Source organism: Protopterus annectens, chromosome 11.part0 (genome assembly GCF_019279795.1).
Source record: "Protopterus annectens isolate FY-2018-M chromosome 11.part0, PAN1.0, whole genome shotgun sequence".
Lineage (NCBI taxonomy): Eukaryota > Metazoa > Chordata > Ceratodontiformes > Protopteridae > Protopterus > Protopterus annectens.
In genome coordinates, this window is record NC_056745.1 from 1165455728 (window position 1) to 1165469971 (window position 14244).

The 14244-nt window shown below is 40.5% G+C and overlaps 1 protein-coding gene across 1 annotated transcript in view; it reads left to right on the plus strand.

The window, feature by feature from the left end:
• The window catches only part of ORC5 (origin recognition complex subunit 5), a 2154202-nt gene extending 2140847 nt beyond the window's left edge, over nt 1–13355 (plus strand). Inside the window, exons 14-15 of the mRNA XM_044087287.1 lie at nt 12571–12683; nt 13319–13355. Coding sequence (XP_043943222.1) covers nt 12571–12683; nt 13319–13355 — 150 coding nt within the window. The remainder of the gene's footprint in view (nt 1–12570; nt 12684–13318) is intronic.
• Nucleotides 13356–14244: the final 889 nt, after the last annotated feature.

Here is a 14244-nt window from a genome sequence, read left to right on the forward strand (position 1 = left end):
AGTCCTGTAAAAAAAAAAAAAAAAAAACTTATGGAAAGGCTTGGGTTAACAGTTTTTTGATTTCATATACTGAATTTTCTGCAGAGCTAAAATTGATGGTTCTCTCTTAACTATGACACACATCCTCTTTCTGTCTCTTCACAGAAGTTATTAACCAGTTCTAGGACATAATCCCTAACATCAGTGATAATTGGCTGTTTATCTGGCTGTGTATGGGGATCCTGACCCCTGTTTCAGACAGTAAGCCAAATTAAGTTCTTTTTACTTCCCCATTTTCTGGTTTTGTGTGCATCTCCTAATGTCTGCTGTTATCAATCCACGTCCCTCTAGTGTTGCATAGCTCAGCCATATAATCAATTCCAAACACTGTCGTAGTAGTATTAGTAACCTGTAAGAACTTTAATCACCAATCACCCTCTGAACTCCTGTATTCATATTACAGATTGACAGTAAACTTGTATACAACAGTGCTTCAGAAGAGTGAGACGTCTGCTCTGAATTGTCACTGGCCTGCCCCCACCAAGTACCAAATCATTCGTATGAAATACAGTTCCTTAGAATATATAGTCATTCACCCCCTTCCTCAGCTGCACATCAGTAAAACAGAGCCGTAATCAACACAAAAATATGAATGAAAAACTACAGCAATGGAAATTTCAAGAAATATTTTTAATGTCATTATTCTATATCACTGGATTTATTTTTAGATATTTTGTATCCATATTGTCAAATACTGGTCTTATAGATCCTGTGTCACGAAAAGTTGCACAAAGGTAACTAGTTGAGAGCACACAACACCCACTACATCCTCCCTGCCTTTGACTCCCCCCATTCATTTGAAAGCTTTTTTAAGAGGAAGCAAGTCTTATTCCTTGATCCCAAGCTATGTCCATAACCTGCTAAAATAGCTGTCACATTTGACATCCCTTGATCCCAAGCTATGTCCTTAACCTTTTAAAGTTATCACATTTGACATCCCTTGATCCTGAGCTCTGTGCATAACCTTTTATAGCCATCATATTTGACATACCTTGATCCCAAGCCAATTCCATAACCTTTTATAGCCATCACATTTGACATTCCTTAAGACTGTTTTCCATTTTAATAAAGCCAAATGTTCAGCACTCTTAGAAAATATAATTTCTGCTCACTACTTTAAGAGCTGCTTGTTGAAGAGAGGAAATGGCTATCTTCTAGCATTCCTTGGTTTGCTCGGGACTTCTTGCTCTCCCAACATGTTTTGCATTGTATTACTCTGTGTCTGCTGTTAATTAGCAATGTGGCATGCCTGTAAAGCGGCTTCTTCCAGGTCAGTAAATGATGCGACTCCCACTGAGAAAAATATTTTTGTATGACTGGGTAAAACAACCTAAATTTTCTTTCTGTCTGCTGAGAATGAAGGTGGGGATGAATGTATTCCTCATTTTGCGCTTACCATCCGAGGAGTCATGATCAACAAAAATACATTTGTCCTCCTATTCTAGTTGCCTGACACATTTTCACAGGGCCTGTAGAATCTAATCTTCCTGACAGAATGTTTCGAAGCATACCAGTATACCCTATGGGGACAGGAGTTGTGGAGTGCACTATAATCCTATTGTATGGTGCATTCTTTTCATTTTTCCTAGCCTGTGTGGAAAGTGTTTTTTTTTTTTTCTTCTTTTTATAGAAGTACAAATGTCTCTCTCCTATGCCTCTTCCATAAAACCTTAAACTTTTTTTTTCTGGATCTGTTTTCATGATCCAAGAATATGGCCTCCACTAAGTCTAGTCACACTTCCAGTGTTTGAATCTTAGTTTCCATACTGTATGTTCTCATTATTCAGACCTTAGAGTGCATCAGAATGATTGTTTAGGGATGACTGTATTTCTTGAAGTTTTCCAGTTCTTGGTGATGCCCTGTGTAAGCCTAGAGTTAATTTTCTGAAGCCCCTAGAAAATTAACTTAAGCAAGACATTTTCAGTTATACTTACCAATGTGTTTTCCATGTGTGTCAGCGTGCTCTCCATTGCAGCAATTTTCTTGTTTTGCATAGTACACTTTGATTGAAGTAGCTCTTGGCTATTTTCTTGAGTTGTTTATTTTCCTTTTTGAATGGGGACATATAGACAAACTGCTCAAATATTTTTAACATCCTTCAACAACTGTTTCCAGCAAGCTCAATAAATTCAAACCCACTCTTTAACCTACATAGTTGGGTAAGAAATTGATGCCTAGACTACATTCCCCATACTGGAATACCTTACATTCTTTTGTCTAATCAGCATTTTCGTTATCGAGATACTTATGGGTTGATATTTAATGATTTTAATTCATTAGTTTTTTTTTTGTACATGTTGCAGAATAATTGGCGCTGTGCTAACAAGGTGAAGATGAGCAACATGCTCTCGTAAGTAGATCCCAAGAGTCATTTTGCATAGAGGTTCGTAGGTGCGTACTAGGCTAACGACCCTACTGCTCTTTAAGCCTAGCCGTGCATCCCATGCATATGCTGCATGATGACTCTCTCCATGATTTATATAGTGTATTAGCCATGCAGGTGGATCAAAATTTATTTTGGTCTCATGTGACTTTCCTGTTTGAAAATGTGTACCACTGTAACCTGTAGCTGTTGGTCAAGAATGTGCTCAACTACTTGAAACATGGCTTATACGGGTTTAGATAGATTTTCCTTAATTCTGTACATGAAGCACCAGGCATTTTGGCCAATCTGCGGAGCTGATGTTTTTAATTCTATCAACAGTTATATCAATATCTAGTCACATAATAGATGCATGCCTTCCTTTGTGTAGCATTCTGATGTATCTTTCCTTTTTTGTTAAATTTGAGGGGAAAAACAGCAAATTTATTTTTGACATCTATATTTATTTTTCTGTTACATATCCTCGTATTCTAATGTAATCTTTTTTTCTTTTAATTTATCTATCTCATTTTAATATCTTACTGGTGTATGTTTTTGAATACAGTCATTAGTAGTGTCCTAGTACTCATTGTTAGCATCCTGAGCAAAATTATTTGGGTCATCAAGGATAGTATAGTCCTTAAGGTATTTAATACCTTGTGTAATAGTTTCTATTGCTAATTTCAGGATGGATGATTTTATTTATGTTTGAGTTTTTATTATGTTAAAAATGATGGTATCACATTTGTTAATTACGCAGAGTAGATTCATGGGTAAGGATCATGAATATTCTAGGTTTGACAGTATGATGACTAAGTATTCTCACCTGTAGTTGGATTTCTTGCTTTTTTAATTGTTTTGCTTAATATAATCAGTTAGCATCTGAGCACACTTATTTGATGTTGAATAGCTTATTTGAGTCATTGTTTTGGTCATTGCTATAAGGAACAGATTTTCTATGAATTTTTACTTCATGGAGTTTAATCAGGAAATTGTCGTGCCCTCGGGGGTGTTTGGTGGATTCTTGTAATAATATATTAATTTCCACTATCATTTGTCATTTTTATGGACAGTTTATAGTGGTGAGCTGTTTTCTTGCTTATGGCTTTAAGTTTCCTTTTAAAATAATAAAACACTACACCCAGTTCCATTGGCACCCTGGAATGTGTGATGATGCACTTTTTGATCTTTAAACCAGGTTTCAGTAACACTACACTTGCATTGCTGGAACCTGTGTTCTGAGAGACAATCTATCTGGAAGTATACAGAGCGAAGTATATTTTTTTGGTTTTAGAGTTTGTACTGTTAATTGTTGCTTATAATATTTCAGATCTCTGCTGAAAGTGTTTTCCCCACATCCCCCTATTTTCTGCTGTGTCTTCAGTTGGTATAACTGTTTTTTACAGCTTGTGTGTTATCTAACTCAAGGATCACTTGCATAAAATTAGACCTGTTAGTAACAGCCTGCATTTCATTGCTGGAACCTGTGTTCTGAGAGACTACTTTTCAATCTATCTGGAAATATACAGAGCTTAGTATTTTTTTTGGTTTTAGAGTTTGTACTGTTAATTGTTGCTTATAGTTTTTCAGATCTCTGCTGAAAGTGTTTTCCCCACCTGCCCCTATTTTCTGTTGTGTCTTCAGTTGGTATAACTGGTTTTTACAGCTTGTGTGTTATCTAACTCAAGGATCACTTGCATAAAATTAGACTTGTTAGTAACAGCCTACATTTCCTTGCTGGAACTTGTGTTCTGAGAGACTGCTTTTCGGTCTATCTGGAAATATACAGAGCTAAGTATATTTTTTTGGTTTTAGAGTTTGTACTGTTAATTGTTGCTTATAGTTTTTCAGATCTCTGCTGAAAGTGTTTTGTCCCACCCACCCTATTTCTGGCTTGTAGTTTAAATTTGGTGGCTTTTGCAGTTGCCCACCCCACTGTAGATTTGATCTGGGACACTCCCCCAGTCCCATCTCTTTACCACATTCTTCCTAATAAACTCCTTCTGCACTTGCTTTTAGTCCTTTTTAATTTAATTGCATTTTTTAAACTGTGTTTGGTGGTCTAGTATTGCTACATACTCAAGTGTGCTAGCTTGAATTGCATGTGAATTGTTTTTACTGCTGTTTAGCTACTTTTCTGTAAAAAAGAATATATACTGTAAGCCTGTTTCCTACCTTTCCTGTAATTAGTGTAGACAATATACATATTTGCTGTATCCAGGACTGTATGTAAGCTTCTGAGCCCCCCAAGCCTTTGTGTGTTGGAGGGAAGCCTTCTAGCTTATCAGTGGGAGTGGTAAGCACTAGGTAACCTGTCTACCAAATAAGGAATGGTTCTGGCCCAGAAATTGTAGTTATTGGCCGTTTGGGCAATCTTTTCCATCTCTCTTAACTTTCTGATTTGAAAGCCTGCATTTGCACTTGTTTCTGTCCTGTAACTTGTCAAGTGCAGGTACAGATTCTTAGTTTTAGCACTTAAATTTGCTTATTCGTGCTCAGCACTTGTTCAGAACTTGTAAGCACTAAATAAGTTACTAATTACTATAACACTCAACCTTCCTCATTATCTAGAGGAAAACAGTTTTTGTACTTACTTTTCTCACTTGCTTAGAGAAAAACAGCTCTTGTACTCACTTTCCTCACTTATCTAGAGGAAAATAGTTTTTTTATTCAGGCATGTCAAAGGGTCAGCTCCCAGTGCTCTCTCCTGTCTATCTGATGAATCTGGGCATTTTGAGGCAATGTAGAAATTGCCTCATATACACAGACAACCCTCTCCTCCTACCACCCAACACTACAACCTGTGAGAGATGCACTTATCTAGCCAAACTGGAGGTAAAGCTCTCTCCAACCAAGACTGAATTTGACAGTCGAAAAGAAGGTAAACATTTGCACCACACCACACTACACTCATCACATAGTCTCACTAAATCTACACCACCAAAATTCACACATAGTAACCTCCATCCCCCAACACAACCCAAATGACACACAGCCCACAGACTCAGTGTGCCACTCAACCACAGCCAATAAGGCAAAACAACATACTCAACACACTAGTCATAGGTGACTCTATAGTCAGGCACACTGATGTCCCACTCACCAGGCTAAACAAGGAGAAGGTTACTGTCCGCTGCCTGTCGGGTACCAGGATCCACCATATAACCCATGCACTCAGGTCACTCCACAACAAGTACAGATCTGACTCTGTCCATGTTGGTGTGAATGACCTGAGAAGTACCTCCTTGGACTACATGAAAAGAGACATGGAAGAGCTCTCTGATCTTGTAGCCCAGGCAGGTATGACCCTAGCCCTGAGTAGCATTCTGCCATCACCCAGAATGATACCGCAGTACAAGGGCAAAATGATTGACTTCAACAATTGGCTAAGCTTTTGGTGTTATTCTAAGGGGATTCAGTATCTGTCTGCTTGGGATGAAATAGTCGACAGACCACAATGCTTTGCCAGAGATGGCCTGCACCTGTCGCCCCTGTGATTCCGGATACTGGCTAAGGCTCTTGCCGCCCCTATAGTGCCTTTTTTAGGCAAGGTTCAAATGACAAATTCACCACTGTAACAGGAACAGGCAAGCAAAAACTGAGGGTAATGCTACTCAATGCTAGAAGTCTAAATCTCAAAATGCACTCACTCGAGGCACTCCTTAAAATGGAGAACATCGATATCTGTGCAGTGACTGAGACCTGGTTCAAGGCTGCAGAGAGCACCCCTGCACTACAAGGCTATAACTCATAACACACTTTTCAGCCATGTAACCTGGACCAAAACACCAAAGGCGGAGGTGTGTCCATATTCATTAAGGATATTCACACCTCCAGGCTAGTTGCTCCGCATAATGCATCCGAGGTTATCCAAGTGCAACTAACTCTGGGAAAAACTGTAGTCCAAATTGTAGCTTGCTACAGATCCCCCACCATGCCCCAGGATTCCCACTCCTCTTTTCTTGATGTACTGGAAAATATTAGGGTTCAGCCAAACACCCTAATAATAGGTGACTTCAACTACCCCACCATTAACTGGGAAAACTACTCGTGTACCAACTCCTTAGCTCAACGCTTTCTGGAATTCATAAAATCCAATGCCCTGGATCAAATTATCCACACCCCCACCAGGAGCAGCAATATCCTAGACCTAGTCATTACCAACATGAGTGACCGGTGTTCCACACCTGAAATCAACTCCTCGTTGGTCCGATCCGACTATAAGCTAATCACCCTTGATATCCACATCCTGCCCCCAGCCCCCATTAAGGAAACCACGGTAAAAAATTCTCCAAAGCCAACTTCATGCTTTTTAAGACAGAAGTGGCGAACCTCATGACACCCATGCAGATGGACAGTACAGTTACAACTGCTGAATCCTGCACAAATGCACTCTATACGCACTTAAACAAGTGCATGGATTGTGCTATCCCAAAGAGAACCAAGATGCTATCCTCCAAAAAAAGGAAGCCAATCTAGTGGTCCCCTGCCATAAACAAACTCTACAACAGAAGGAAGAAACTGTCACAAAAGTGAGTAAAATCCCATGAGTGGAGGAGCTCCCTGGTCAGCCTCAGTAAGAAGCTGAAATCCCGTATAAGATCCTCCAAAGCTAGCTATGAAAACAAAATCGCCACTAATTCTAAGGACATCCACAAAGCATTCTATAGTTATGTCAAGAATCTCGATGGCAACACCCAGATCTTCTCTGAGTTACAGCACAAAGGCACGAAAATTACAGAACCAACTGATATTGCCAACATCCTGGCAGATAGGTTCAGTGCTAACTTTACCCCCCCCCCCACCCCCTAAAGGGCCCATATCTATACAGGAAGAATGCAGAGTCCCTGTAATCACAACTACGCAGGTAAAAGCTGCACTCTCTAAAGCCAAAAACACAGCATCCATGGGACCGGACAATATCCCAGGCTGCGTTTTACATGAACTTCAGAACAAACTGGCTCCCCACTTAAGCACCATGTTCAAGAATAGCTTCGCATCAGGCTTTGTGCCCACTGAATGGCACACTGCAACAGTTATCCCACTCCACAAAGGGGGAGCCACCACTGATCCCGGGAACTATCGACCTATTAGCCTGCTCAGCCTGGTCTGCAAGGCCATGGAACGTATCATCATGGAACTCATAAACAAAGACATTGGTAGCCTCCAAACTCTGGATCCCACCCAGTTCGGGTTTGTGAAAGGCAGATCATGCCTCCTGAACCTGATCGACTTCTTTGAGGCAGTCACTAAAGCCGTAGATGAGGGTAAGGTGGTTCACACAGCCTATCTTGACCTCGCCAAGGCTTTCGACACCATCCCCCATTCTGGAATTATAGCTAAACTCACTAAACTAGGTATAAATCCCTATGTCACAAGATGGGTTGCCAACAGGCTCACTGACAGAACTTATACTGTAAAAGTTGTAGATTTCAAATCTGACCTCAAAGCAGTAACAAGCGGAGTACCACAGGGTTCCATCCTGGGACCTCTCCTGTTTGGTATCTACTTCTCTGAAGTACAGGCTAACACAGAAGGCCTCTGGCTAACAAAGTTCTCAGATGACTGCAAACTAGGAGCCATAGTCAAGTCCCCAAATGATGTGGCCATCCTACAGAAGGACCTCGCTGAGACAGATGCCTGGTGTCAGAGCCATGGCCACAAGCTCAATGCCAAAAAGTGCAGTGTCATCCGAGTTGGTAAAAACTCTGTACCCATGAACTACCACATAGGCAGCAATCTACTTAACACCGAATGTGTGATGAGAGACCTTGGGACTCAGGTGGATAGTAGTCTCTCCTTTTATAGTCACATCGCCACAGTAGTCAGGAAGTCCTTCTACGTGGCACACCACATCATAAAAGGGTTCCCATCCAGGAAAAAAGAGGTCATTGTTCCCCTCTACTCGACACTCATTAGACCCATTATAGAGTACAACGCCTCTTTTGGAATGTACCTCACAAGACATCTGCAGCAGCTGGAAAGGCCACAGAAGTACCTCACAAAGAGGATTACTGGCCTTAAACAAATGCCCTACACTGGCCGCCTCAGAAAACTCCAGCTTTACTCCGTAGCATATCGCCTACTCCGAGGTGATCTCTGCCTAACATATAAAGCTATGTTAAACCCAGAGCTGTTGGACATGCTACACCTAAAGAAATCCCAATCCCTCCGAGCTACACGCTCTAAGGACCTAAACCTTGTCACCACAATAAACAGGACATGCTGGAGGGACAGATTCCTGTCCCAGAGACTTCCCATACTCTGGAACAAGCTACCCATCTATGTCAAGCAAAGTTTTTCATTAGCACTCTTCAAGAAAAATCTTGATGAGTGGATGGGAAATAGGAAATACACCCCAGGGATCCCTTCTGTGTCTCTGCTCGACAGTGGCACAGGAAAATAAGTTTCTTGGGTGGCATAAGCCAGGGAACCTTGTTGGCTAGGCTTATGTAAGCCCTTGGGCCGATAGCCTAGTACCTACCTATGGACCTATTAATTTGTGCTTTAAGCACCATGGAAAGCCTATCCCCCAGGGGATCAGACCTCACTCCACCAGGGCTGCATCTACCTCTACAGCCTTTCTCAGAGGCGTCCCTACCAGGGACATCCTAGAAGCTGCTACCTGGAGTTCTGTACATACTTTCACCAAGCATTATCATTTGCCAATTTTCTCTAAATCCAGAGCTGGCTTTGCCACTGCAGTCTTGCGGGGCCTTACAGCTGGCCCTAATGCTATCTAAATTCCTCCTCCCAACCTTAGCTTTGGGAATCTACCCAAATGTAATGACTGCAACAGTGAAACATGAAGAACATAGTACAGTTATGTACACTTACCATAGTTGTAGATGTTCAAGTGTATTCACTGTTGCAGTCCTGGTTACCCTCCCTCCAGCCCCCTAACTTCGTTTGGCTATACCTCTACTTTCCTTTACTATGCTTAAAAGCATTTTTGGTGTATTTGCTTTTTTGTTGGAGGTATATCTTTGTGTTTTTATGTTTAATTGCTTCCCATTAGGGGGGCACCTGACATCTGGGGCAAGAAAAACTGATGTAATGGCGTCGGCTGCATGTTTTATAACCCTGATGTCCTGACATCATGGAAGAAGGGACAGCAACCGATGCAGGACCCAAGACTTTGTTAATCAGGCTGACTGAGGGCTACCTGCAAGCAGATAACACAAATGTTATGACTGCAGCAGTGAATACACTCAAACATCTACATTTATGGTAAGTGCACGCAACTGTACTTTATCCCATTCCACAAAGGGGGAGCCACCACTGATCCCAGGAACTGTCGCCCTATTAGCCTGACGAGCCTGGTCTGCAAGGCCATGGAATGTATCATCATGGAACTCATAAACAAAGCCATTGGTAACCTCCAAATTCTGGATCCCACTTAGTAGTTCCAGTTTGTGAAGGGCAGATCATCCCTCCTGAACCTGATCGACTTTATTGAGGCAGTCACCAAAGCCGTAGATGAGGGTAAGGTGGTTCACACAGCCTATCTTGACCTTGCCAAGGCTTTTGACACTATCCCCCATTCTGGAATTATAGCTAAACTCACTAAACTAGGTATAAATCCCTACGTCACAAGATGGGTTGCCAACTGGCTCACTGACAGAACCCACACTGTAAAAGTTGCCGACTCCAAATCTGACCACAAACCAATGACAAGTGGAGTACTAAAACAAAAACAAACGTAAAATAGCGACCACCAAGAATAAAATCCAATCTTTACTAACAAGTATCCAAAGCGCTTTTCGACAAGCCCAGTGCTTGCCTTCTTCAAAGGAAATGACACAACAAGTTTCAACTACATTAATATAATGTCACAATTATTCAATCAGCTAAATTAGTTAATTAAATAGTTAAAGGGTAGATACCAAACAGGGTTCAGTCCGGGGACCTCTCCTGTTTGGTATCTACTTCTCTGAAGTACAGGCTAACACAGAAGGCCTCTGGCTAATGAAGTTCGCAGATGACTGCAAACTACGAGCCATAGTCAAGTCCCCAAATGATGTGGACATCTTACAGAAGGGCCTCACTGAGACAGATGCCTGGTGTCAGAGCCATGGCCTCAAACTCAATGTCAAAAAGTGCAGTGTCATCCCCTTTGGTAAAAACTCTGTACCCATGAAATACCACATAGGCAGCAATCTACTTAACACCGAATGTGTGATAAGAGACCTTGGGAACCAGGTGGACAGTAGTCTCTCCTTTGAATAGTCACATCGCTACAGTAGTCAGGAAGTTCTTCTACATGGCACACTTCATCATAAAAGGGTTGTCATCCAGGGAAAAAGAGGTCATTGTTCCGCTCTACTCAACACTCAATTGACCCATTATAGAGTACAACACCCCTTTTGGAATGTACTTCAGAAGGCATTTGCAGCAGATGGAAAGGCCTCAGAAGTACCTCACAAAGAGGATTACTGGCCTCAAACAAATGCCCTACACTAACCGTCTCAAAAAACTCCAGCTTTACTCAGTAGCATATCGCCTACTCCGAGGTGATCTCTACCTAATATATAAAGCTGTGTCAAACCCAGAGCTGTCGGACATGCTACACCTAAAGAAATCCCAATCCCTCCAAGCTACATGCTCTAGGGACCTAAACCTTGTCACCACAATAAACAGGACATGCTGGAGGGATAGTCCATCTATGTCAAGCAAAATTCTTCCTTAGCAATCTTCAAGAAGAATCTTGGTGAGTGGATGGGAAATAGGAAATACACCCCAGGGATCACTTCTGTGTCTCTGCTCGACAGTGGCACAGGAGAATAGCTGTCTTGGGTGGCGTAAGCCAGGGAACCTTGTTGACTAGGCTTACGTAGGCCCTTGGGCCGATAGCCTAGTACCTACTTATGAACCTACAGATACTGACATTTTCTAAACAGAGAAAAGCTAATTATTCACACATTCTGTTGTCAAGAAGTCTGCATTTAGAAAATCCACCTTCAATTGTATTGTTTTTTTTTTTTTTGTTTTTTAACTTGTGTGATTCCTGTTCATTGCTTGTACTCTCTGTAGAGAGTGATGAAGCCCATTGGAGTTAGAGCATTCCAGCTTGACTGCACATCCTTCAGCTGATAAGCACTAAATCCTCCCTCTTTGGCATTGTGTTCTTTGCCACATTCTGGGTTTGATGGCCACCGCTGCATGCCTGAGGTTATGGATCTTTCAGTAGAGTGTGCCAGTATGGCGCTCACCTACCTGTGGGCATGGAAGCCAAGAAAAAGAAAATGACAGATCGGAATGCAAGACCCCATTCATAGGCCTAGAAAGATGGTGGTCCTGTGCTAAGTCAGTTGGTATAGTGTGAATATATCTATTTTATTTGTGAGGAAGCCTTCTTCATTGTATCCTTATTATCTTCATGTCGTCTCTCTCCCTAAACAGTCTGTCCATCCTGCACCTCAGGATGGAGTTTTCTGCAAGTTGGGCAAGTGTATATTTTATTATTACATTTTTGTATTTTATATTTTTTGTTTACTGTCTTGCTTGTGTTGTTTTCTCACTGCATGAGGTTTGAACTGTGTGTTACAGGGCTGGGTGCACTCTCATAGCCCAACACGAGGCACCATGGTATTTGCCAGCAGGAAGCTTGTGCACCCCAGAGCGTGAAACTGAGAGAAAATACTGAAATAGAGGTGCCAGAAAGGAAGACCCACAAATTACCTTTTGAGGAGGGCTTCCTTACAGATAACATAATGAAAAGTGCAGATCTGTTATTTCTTTTTCACTAATGCAAGCTTCTCACACTTGCCCTAAGTAACCTGTCACTCTTGTTTCATTCTCAGGGTCTACATCATTTAAAATTTGCATACAAGCTTCTCAAATTATTAAGTAGATATTACTTTGAGTGGCGAATATAAGCAATACTCCACTGTTATATAATGATTTCATGCAACAGCATCTTTACTGCTGATATCCGAACAAATAAGTGGGAATTAAAGTTGCCTCTAGTAAGATGAATTTCTTCCAGTTTTTATATCTTTCTCAAATAAGTGGTTTATTTAACATTCATGTCTCTAATGTCATCCTAGATTATTGCAGAGAAGTTTGCCTGACAGTTTATTTGTTTAAAACTCAATTGTTGCATGTAGATTTGATGCAGTGATACCATAGGTTTTACCTGGCACTTTTTAATTTTGTTTGCCTGTAGATATCTTCCCTCGTGACACTTCAGTTGCTAACCCTTGTTGGTCATGATGATCAGTTAAATGGACCAAAGTATAAGTGTGCTGTCTCCTTGGATTTCATTCGTGCTGTGGCAAGGTAAGTGATACCCCACATTCAGAAACTGATAATCCTGTTTTTTAGTTGATTGAACTTTATTCAGAAACTGATTGCATTCACAGTTAATTTCTAAATGTAAACTCGCCAAAAATTGAGGAAGCATGTAGGAACATATGCATGCGTGTCTACATGTGTGACTGTCAAAAGTGCATTTGTGTATGTACACATGCGTACATACAAATATATATATATATATATATATATATATATATATATATGTATACACACACACACACACACACACACATATATATATATATATATATGTGTGTGTGTATATATATACAGAGAGAGGGGATCAAAAATCAGCTGATCACACATTACTGGCTTTTTTTCTTCACATCAAGTAGTAATGGAAAGTGAGGAATTTTCCCTTTCCCCACTATAATATGATCCTAGGTATGGGGATACAAAGGGGCTTGGCCCCCTGTAAAAAGTCATTTGCCATTTTGTTGAATGTTTTAAGGCTCCATGTGTTGCTTATTAGACCAAATGTAATATAGTTTATATATATATATATATATATATATATATATATATATATATATATATGTTACATATATATGCACACATTTAACTGTACATGTGTGTATATACATCTGTCCATTTTTTAGTAATACATATAATATAAAGCGTCAACAGACTGATTGATGAGCTGATCCTGACGAATAGTGGGTGTGAGGCATGGAATATTTTATAGAACACCAATCCATCCAATGATGCACATACATTAAAGCACATTCTGTAGAATATAAAAATGCAGAAGAGACCACCAGTCTTATAAAATGTACACATTTTTATTAATTTTATTACTGCCCTTAACTAACGCTCCCAATCTTGTTTTTAACTAGTCTGTTCTCCTGTGCCTTACTTATAACTTTGATTTGGTAATCTCCCACAGCCTTCTGAAAACTTTTTTTCTTCTACCAGTGTTTGGTTAAAAAAAAGGGGGGGGGTTCTAATTTGTTCTACTTTTATCTATCATGAATGCTAAGTTACCATGTAACACCTGTTTTATCTGACAAATAATCTATAACTGAAGTTTAATGTTCTGATTGTTCCTGTCTTTTATGTGGAGCTTTTCTCCTCAGGCCTCTACTGAAAATGGACATATATCCAGTTAGACTAGTCTGGTCAACAAATGTAAAATAAAATTAGAACCACTAAGTGACTGCAAACAGAAAGCAACACTGCTTTTCATTTGCAATTTCTTAACAAAAACCCTAACACTACCTTCAGACATATTTGTCTGAATAGCAGTCCTGTTAGGGGAAAGGGTTTTTGTAAGGCAATGCATACAATAATGTTTAGCAGCAGGGGCAGGATTAAGGTTATCAGACATGAGGAAGAATGGGCAAGGGGGCTTTGCCACTTCAATTCTGCTGTATGTTGCAGGGCAAGTAGAACGTAGTGGTAGATGCACTCTCTTGTGGTAATGGGGAATTTTGTATACATTCATACATCCTGTTAACTCCATGATTTATCACAAAGTTCAGAGAAGAAATATCCAAACTCATTTTTTTCTTCTCCCCATTGTGGC